Source organism: Condylura cristata, unplaced genomic scaffold, assembly GCF_000260355.1.
Source record: "Condylura cristata isolate star-nosed mole 26May11 unplaced genomic scaffold, ConCri1.0 scaffold00027, whole genome shotgun sequence".
NCBI lineage: Eukaryota > Metazoa > Chordata > Mammalia > Eulipotyphla > Talpidae > Condylura > Condylura cristata.
In genome coordinates, this window is record NW_004567128.1 from 8,007,697 (window position 1) to 8,016,512 (window position 8,816).

The 8,816-nt window shown below is 36.2% G+C and overlaps 1 protein-coding gene across 1 annotated transcript in view; it reads right to left on the reverse strand.

Moving 5' to 3' along the window:
* Positions 1 to 579: 579 nt before the first annotated feature.
* EIF1AX (eukaryotic translation initiation factor 1A, X-linked) overlaps positions 580 to 8,816 on the reverse strand; it is a 21,995-nt gene continuing 13,758 nt past the window's right edge. Inside the window, exons 5-7 of the mRNA XM_004689902.2 lie at positions 7,227 to 7,308; positions 5,731 to 5,822; positions 580 to 3,659 (exon numbers count right to left, since the gene is read on the reverse strand). Coding sequence (XP_004689959.1) covers positions 3,654 to 3,659; positions 5,731 to 5,822; positions 7,227 to 7,308 — 180 coding nt within the window. The 3' untranslated portion in view covers positions 580 to 3,653. The remainder of the gene's footprint in view (positions 3,660 to 5,730; positions 5,823 to 7,226; positions 7,309 to 8,816) is intronic.

An 8,816-nucleotide genomic window follows, 5' to 3' on the forward strand; every position in this document is an offset into this window, starting at 1 on the left:
GAAAATAATGCCACCAAGCACAGGTCTGCAACAAATTCACTCACCCAGAAGAGACAATCCTGTATCTGGGATGTGGTAAAGTACATTCAATACAGATCAAACCACCAAAACAAAAACAAAGTATACATACTCATATATCACAAGTTTTTTTAAAAGTTAAGATTTTCAGAAAAAGTTTCACCATGAATAAAAACTTATGTAGTTAAACACACTATAAAGTCTGAAAAGAATCAATTGTATACACTGTGAAAGTTATTTCATATTTTATTTTCTAACTGTAATAGTTTGCATCTGATTTCTTACATAATTCCAAATGGGAAAGGAAACCTCCATCAGTCAGTATTTACTACTGCCATGAATTTTTAGTAAAAGACTGTAAAAGGACTCATTAAAAACATGAATGAAACATGAACAGAGCTATCAATATTAATAACTATAAACTTTCTCTAACAAAACAGCAGTTGGTATTTTGCAAAACATCTTCAAGCAGTTGAAAGACTTCCATCTGTCGGTCTCATGCTGAGTAAAATGAGGGTGCTAGCAATTATTTAAAATATCGTGTTGACACGAATATACAAATATGTATTCCACATGTTTCCTTTATTATAGAAACCAAAGAAGGCATGTAAAAGAAATGGTAAACAGAGAATATGACAGACACATACATTCCATGTGACAGGCTTGGAGACCAACGAAAAGCAGCGGGCGCTGCCCTGAGAGCATCAGACGTATCAACACATAAGATATGAATCCCCTCAAAAATTCAGCAGGTTCTTTTCTTATCATCGTGAGCTTACAGGTGAGGAGCCTGAAGCTCAGACAAGTTGGAGAAGGTGCCCATGACCTGCAAGTAAATGGCACAAGTTGGGGATGGGGCCCCATGACCCATTTTTTAAGACTCCATCCCACTGCCTCCCAAGTACCTGGCAGCTAGCTGGGGTAAGAGGACACAGTCCAATACACACTCCAAATTCCTCAGCTTGCTCTGTACCTGAGAGGCTAGAGAAAATAGAGTGGTGTGTAAAAGTTCATGGAAGTCCAAACAGTATCAATGAAACTGTTCCTTACTATGCAGGATAAAGAGCTAACATTCCATAGCAATACAATTTTGTTTAACTCTTTGTGACAGATAGGTAACAAAGAGCCTCAATTTCATTCTGATACTTTAAATGTCAAGTCACAGTTAATACTGGTTGTTGTTTATTATGTACATAATAAAATCCAGCTAGGTACTGTAACTAAAACATGCCTTTAAAAAAAAAAACCTATTTAATGACTCAATTGCTGACAGCAGTTTATATCTATTTGTTATTCAATATCCCATAATTTAATATTTACACAAGATAGATGAGATTAAGTTAAACTACAAGTCACAAGTTGTATAAGCAACTACACTTGTCACAACTCCACAGATGTGGTGAGTAAAGCAATGGCCACACCTTAGTACAGAAATTTCATCATGCAGTTTACAGACTCCCTTAGGGGTGGTCGCTTTACAGGCTGGATACTCAAGGTTCGCTCAACAGTCAATCAAATCTTAAGCAAGTCTTTTTACAGAAAAGCTTGGTTTGGATTTCCAGCCACTTAGTAACAACATATTTATACTCTCAACAGAAGTAGAATAGTACAGCCTTATCAAATCCACTAGAAATAACTTCTATACCCTATTAGTACAAAGAACATTATTTTTGGATTTCAAACATTTTCTTTTCTTTCAGAACATACCTTATAGCACTGTATTATAGAAATCAAGAGTATAACCAAAAAGTCCCCCAAAGCCAAACATTTCAAGTTCCTCATTTGAAATATAATCACATCAATGAAAACTATTCACTCTCCATTATTAAAACAAGTTAGTAAAATAACTCCTCCAAGTAGTGTTGCATACAAGCTACAAATGTACCCCAACCATTTGAATCATTATGATTTGAGATTTTCCAGAATACAACAGCACTAGGCCAGGCTGTTACTACATAGGCAATAGGAAAAATTATCATTAGCAAACACGTTTGGAGTCATAGTTGTACTTTTCAACTTCAAAGAATCCTGTAGCTAAACTTTGTTAGAGGAGGCAAGTAGGAAAACTCATGCTTGAGTCGCACCGCCCCTACCATGAACTATCACAGATACAGAGCTAACGTCGGCCAAACAACACGGTCTCAAACACTCCCACCTAAATCAGTGGTAAGGAACTCCACAGAGTAAGGAACATGAAAACCCCAACTGTGTATTCTTAGTATCCATCCTTTAATGTAATAATTTTCTACAGTACCTCAGATTTTGATTTAAGAGTTTGCACACTGAGTGAAGATATTCTAAGCATGAAATTGAAATCATTTGCTTGTTTTTTGAAACAAGGTGCATTGCCTTTTGTATTAGTCACTAGAAAGTTCTCTGGAGAACAGTGGAGTAAATGTTTTACATGCTACATAATGAATCTCTTCTCTTAAGAGTTGCATGCAATTTCAAGTGGCCAGTGAGGTCTAACTAGCCCAGCCCTTAATATCATTTGCTATTAAAAAGGGTAAATCTCTAAATTCCCAGTAAAATATAAGCAAAAAATTTGTACACACAATAAAATACATCCTGGCACACAAAATAAGAGTGTAATATACTCTGCAGCACGACAATGTCTTTATTGTATTTCTTAGCTGTAGCTTGTCCATCTCATTTGGAGACCATCTTATTAAGTTATTCACTTCTTCTTTGCCCAACTGAGGGACAGTTTGAAAAAAGTTTATTTTTCTACAGGTTGTCATGAACTTTAACTTTCATTTATACATAATTTAAAAGTTTACAAAGCACTCAAATGTAGCTTACATGTACATGACTTAACATAATTTTTTTGTTCTGGAAAAATACGCACATGCACATGATCAAAACAATCTTTTCCTGTTAGGGAAATTTCCTATGCACTGTAAAAACCAAAAAAAAAAAAAAAAAAAAAAAAAGCCAACTATTATTTCCAATGTCAACAGGGAGCCACCTAGTGTGCAATATTTGTAACTACTAACTTTACAAATTCAACAATGCTCTTAAAACGCAGGCTCTAAAAACTGCCTTTTGGAAATGTTTTCTGTTTCATGTTTAGAGTGGCAAAATAAGATCATGAAAAAAATGTACATGTTATCAAAATTAGTATAAAAAATAGCCACATGCTTCTTAAATACGAAACTCAGACCTAATCATTTCTTACTTCAATTGCAGACTTCTGCTCCCCCCTAAACTGTATCATGATCTCAAGGGAATAGCTAGATAAATGGAATATAGGAGTTACTGTATAGTCAATAGGTTATTGCAAAACTAGGTCTTAATCATAATTCATGAGTGTAGGACAAATGGTTTATTCAAAACATCCACTTGCTAGAAGTGATCAAGGCAGGAAAGGCAGTAATGCATTATTTCCTCCTTCTTTAAAATAACAGATGTGGTTTACTACCCATAAGCTCCATTACATCAAAACAAGATGGGTTTAACATTTAAAAGAATTTTCAGCATTACTGATTTTTAAAGAAACACAAATACCTTAGAAATAAATCAGTCTGCTTTAACAAATTATACTAATGAAATTTTAATCTTCTTTAACGGGTCACAGTCAAAATCCAAGTTGATCAATCCTCAGAAAAACTGGAATGTAAATTGTTGAGTTCAATTTAGATCTAGAAGGAAAAAGAACATCAGATCAAACAAAACAAGAATTTTTTAAAAAGACTATTTATTTATGCATATAAGAACAGGGCAACAGGCCAGTGGTACAGGGAGTAAGGGGATTCACCAGAGACAGAGTGGGGAGCAGAAGAGGCAGATCGAATGAGACACACTGCTGAGGGGAGCAGCAGCGAGACAGGAGAGGTCTGCCGCGCCATGGGGGTCACTCCCTGGCCAGGAATGGAACTCATGCTGCAGGGGCTGCAGAAAGCTTCAAAGTGCTGTTGCACTCTAATCCCTTCTGCTACCAGGGAGGCTCCCCTCACCAAACAAGAATTCTTGTATTTCTCCACCTCTCACATTTAAGGGGGAAGATTCTTATCCCTTCAGGCTGAAACAAATCCAGTTTGAAGAGGAAATTTTATATACCAGGTTTTTTTCAATTCTCTTCTACTGCCTACAAATCTTTACGATCTTCAGAATGTTCTGTTATACAAAACATTCCTAATAAAGATTAATGCTTTCTACCTTTTGTTCCTGTGATGAGTGACTTTTATTTTGAGGATGGGGCATGATTTTGTTAAGAAATCTAAGTTCTCTTCCAAGTCAACCTGTTTATAGGACTTGAACGCCAGAAGACAGATATAGTATTTAGAGAAGCATCTCAGGAAAAAGAAGGGTTCTCAGCTTATAAAGCAATCATTGCAAATGTTCAAGCTAACTACTTTAGCAACCACTGTCTTTGCTATCTCTTGCCAGCCTGTCAAGAGCCTCGTGATTTTTTTTTTTCTCTTGGACAATCTTGACCCTCTCTGAACTCCTCAACCTGTCTCATACCCCTGAGGATATGGGCCACAGCATACTTAAGAATAGGGGACTTCCTGGTGGCACAAGGGGTAAGCCTCAGCAGCAGCCACTGCACGTGAGCTCTACCCCAGACCAGTGAGTGACCCACATGGCTCAGCAGACCTGTCTTGCTCGCTGCTCTCCTCAGCAGTGCGCCACCCCCTGCCACACCCCTCTGGCCTGTACCCTGGTGCTCACATGCAGAAGTAAATCTTAAAAAAAAAAAAAAAAAAAAAAGAAAATTATTAATATAAATGTCACACAAAGAACTGTGCTGAAAGATACAAGTAAAAAAGATCGGAAGAGCACACGTCTGAACTCCAGTCACTGCTCGACATCTCGTATGCCGTCTTCTGAAAAAAAAAAAAAAAAAAAAGTTAATAATCTTAGAAAAAGGAGTAACTCAGACTGCCATCCAATTTGTAAGTAAATTTACACTGCCAAAAACTAAGTTTAAATTTCACTTAAATATTAGAGCAGCAGAAGGGCAGTGAGGCATTTATTCTCGAAATAAACACAGCAACTCCTAACCAAGAATTTGCCAATAGTGAATATCCAACAAAATATCATAATTGGCAAAAGGCTTTGATTTTAACAATTTTCAGTGCATACTATATGACTTTAAGGCTCTTTATCAAATTGGTTCAAACAAGTCTTAACATACCATTATTTTAATTAAAGTATGTTTCTTTGATAAGATCTATTTCTCACAATTGTCTGGTAAATCTAATAATAGCTGTCTTTTTAGACACTCTTAACTACACAACTCATGTCTTGAATGCCTAGCATGCATAATGCCAAAGAAATGAGTGATTTTTTTAGGAAAACAATGTTAAAAAACATAAGATTTCTCAAAGTATAAGCAGATTAACTCACTGTCTTCTAAATAAATATTATAACCCTCACTGAAGTGATGAACACTTGTAACCACGAGTCAGAGTACAGTCAGTTTCCCTGTGGCTATTTCACCAACAAAAGTTGAAAAATGAGGGCCTCCCTGGTGGCACATGGGCTAAGTCTCAACACTATGAAGTTATCTGCAGCACAAGTTTGATTCCCAGCCAGGGAGCTGACCCACATAGCGCAGGCCGCTCCTGTCTCTCGCCTGCCTTGCTCCCCACTCTGTGGTGATTCCTCTCACCACCTTCCCAGGACCTCTGGCCTACAACCCAGCTCTGTATGCAAAAATAAAACAGGTCTTAAAAAAAAAGTTGAATGCAAGGTGTATCTACTTACATCATCAATGTCTTCATCATCATCTCCAATGTCATCAAATTGGATTTCATCATCATCTCCAGGACCAAATGTATCAGTTTCATTGATTTTTGCTAAGGAAACAAAAACAAATAATGACCAAGGTGACATTAACAGGAGTAACTGCTCATTAAAAGTATTGGCCTGATATAAAACAAACTATAAAAGGAGAGCCTGAGAGACCAAACCTATAGTTTAATCTAATTTTCATTATCAGAAAGGATCTTCCTAACTTCTACCTAACTACCCCGCCACAGGGAACAATATTCAATATAGCTAAATTTCTTATAGTCATTGCTAAGTCAAGGTGTAAATTATTTGTGTTAAAATTTTTAGTCAAAGGTATTTTTAGAAAGACAGGCTCTAATTACACTAATTCTGAAGCTATTACAACTTTTAGCTATGCTTCAAAAGAAAGGGTTAAGCACAATGCCAACAACTTGCCAATCACAATACAGACTCTCATCTATCAGAAGAATGGTCAAATCATGTTTATCTCAAGTAATGAAAATAAACCAGGAAGGGCTAGTTCTATTCCCAAGTATATTACCATCTCTTAGCTTGGAGATCACAAGGAAATTATGTCAGTGGGATTTTAAAGCCAATTTAGTGTTTTCATAACCTTATGCAACAGGACAACCCCGCCCCCCCCACCCCCCAACAAAAATCCACCAAATTGCCAAGAGAAAGAGCAGGCTCATAAAAAAAAAAAAAAGTAAAATAAATTTCCACTGAGGGGAAGCTTTTATCTTTTTATTTTTTTTGCACTCAGATTGTGCAACTTTTGTATTTGTGGGGGAAGACAATGGCTTAAAAAATCTTATGGGCTATGATAACAGAATATGATGAACCGAAGACAATTTTTTTACTAGAAGTCAACAATAGTACCTAATCACTATCCTTGCCTCATATTTAAAGTAGATGAACACGGACAGACTCTTGAGAAAGTAACTTTAAATAACACAATTATTCCTTTGGTATTAAATTTATGCCTGGAGCTTATAAATCTAAGTCCTCACCGAAAATATATTTACCAGGAACAGAATCCCTGGTTCTTTCTTTGGGGCATCTACTGAATACACGCAGGAGACAGGTCCCAAGGCTCCCAGAGGATGTGTGAAACCATGGATAGTAGCAAGCCCTACATCCTTTGTTTCCCCTACATACATGATTATATAGTTCAATTTTTCAATTAGACACAATAAAAGATTAACAATAAATGACTTTAAGATATACTACAATAAACCTTATGTGAATGTGGTCCTCTAAAATTATCTTTGCATGTAATATTTTTGGATCTTGTTTGAGCTCTAGAAATCGTGCAAAATCAAACTGAGTAAGTGGAAGGGAGCTTTACTGTATTTATGTATCATATAAGCTGAAAATACACAAAATTCTACATTATTTCTTTTATCTAAATATGAGTGGGTAATAACACCATGACAAGTTGTTACCTAAGTTATAACTAAAGACATTACCATGCTCTGGAAGCTCTCCATATGCCTTCAGACTTCTAGCTTCATCTGCATTGTATTTTAAAATTACATCAGCTTTATTATCCTTAAAAAGAGACAAATGCTTTTAGAATTTATTGCCAGAGTATTTTATTTCACCAGTTACTTTCAAAATGAACAGAAAACTAAACCTTGCTTTCTGTCACAATTGCATCTACATGTTTTAAAATTGTCTCCTACCCTCTGAAAAGCATTCTCAGGTTTAACCTAATATGAAGAAACATGCATAAATGACTAACAAGCTTAGGAAGAATATGTACAGATCTCAATTTAGATGATTTATTATTACCGTATGGCTACACATCTTTTGAGATACAAAAATTCCCTGGGACCATAATTTACAGGATATCAAAAATGCAATTAAAGAACCGAAACTAGTAAAATGACCTAAGAAAATACCTTTCCATATGTAAGTGACTCTTAGGGTTATGAATTGATCAGAATCCCTGTGATATATACTTTCTGAAGACAGACTAGAAGAAGCTGAGTGGAGTACATAAATTTGTATTTTAAAGGGTGTTTTTAATACAAATATTCTAGTTAAAACTACTGGCGTAGAATTGTACACACTTCACCATTTGAAAAGAATCTGCTTCAGTTAAGAAATACAGGTTGAAGTTATTTATCTCAACTTCAAAAAGTTCTCTGACCAGAAAGCAACTGCACTTCTTAAACTGTTATGTGTGCAGGACCCCAAGGGGAATTGTTGTTAAAATGCACATTCTGATTTAGGCAGCATGGGTGGAGACCCAGAAATCTGCATTTCTCAAAAGTTCCCCAAAAAGCTAATGATGCCATTGGTTCCTGGACCACCCTTCTACTGACTGACAGGGGAAAAAGAAAAAGGGTCACGGGAGATTGTGAATCAGAATGTCCCATACTGTGGAACCCCGGTCCCATTATCTGTCAAATGCAGCAAATTACTCTTCCTACTTCTGGGGTTAATTTTATGATCAAAAGAAGAAAAAGGGCATTAAAATAATACAATATAACTTTAATACAGGCTTTTCAATCTCAGTACAATTGCTGTCTTGGACCACATAATGCCATGCTTTCGAACTGTCCTGTGCATTTGTAGGATGTTTAGTGTCACTCCTGGTCTCTATCGACTAGATGTCCCAGTTGCGACAACCAGGGATTTCTCCATACTGCCAAATGTCAACAAAAGGACGGAAGAAATTAATCATAGTCTAGAGTCACTGGTTTAAGTTAGATTTAAATTCTTTATTCTGGAATATATATATAGGCTATAAACTGAAACAGCTATCACTCACAAAGTGAGCAGACAATAGTAATGAATTCCAATAGGGGGAAACCAAGTGTTTCATAATGCAGACTCTCCAAGTGGAGATCATGAAGGGCAATTACCATTTACTTCTCAATGTGTTGATCTAAATTTAGAGCATATACTTTGCATTGTTTACTTCATATTTTGTATTGCAATTACTTGTGTAATTTTGTATTAAAATTACTTATCCTCTCCACCACCAGGCTGTAAAGCATTTTATGGGGTGGGAGCCTGACTCACTCAGCTATTATTTACACCGCCCCCCC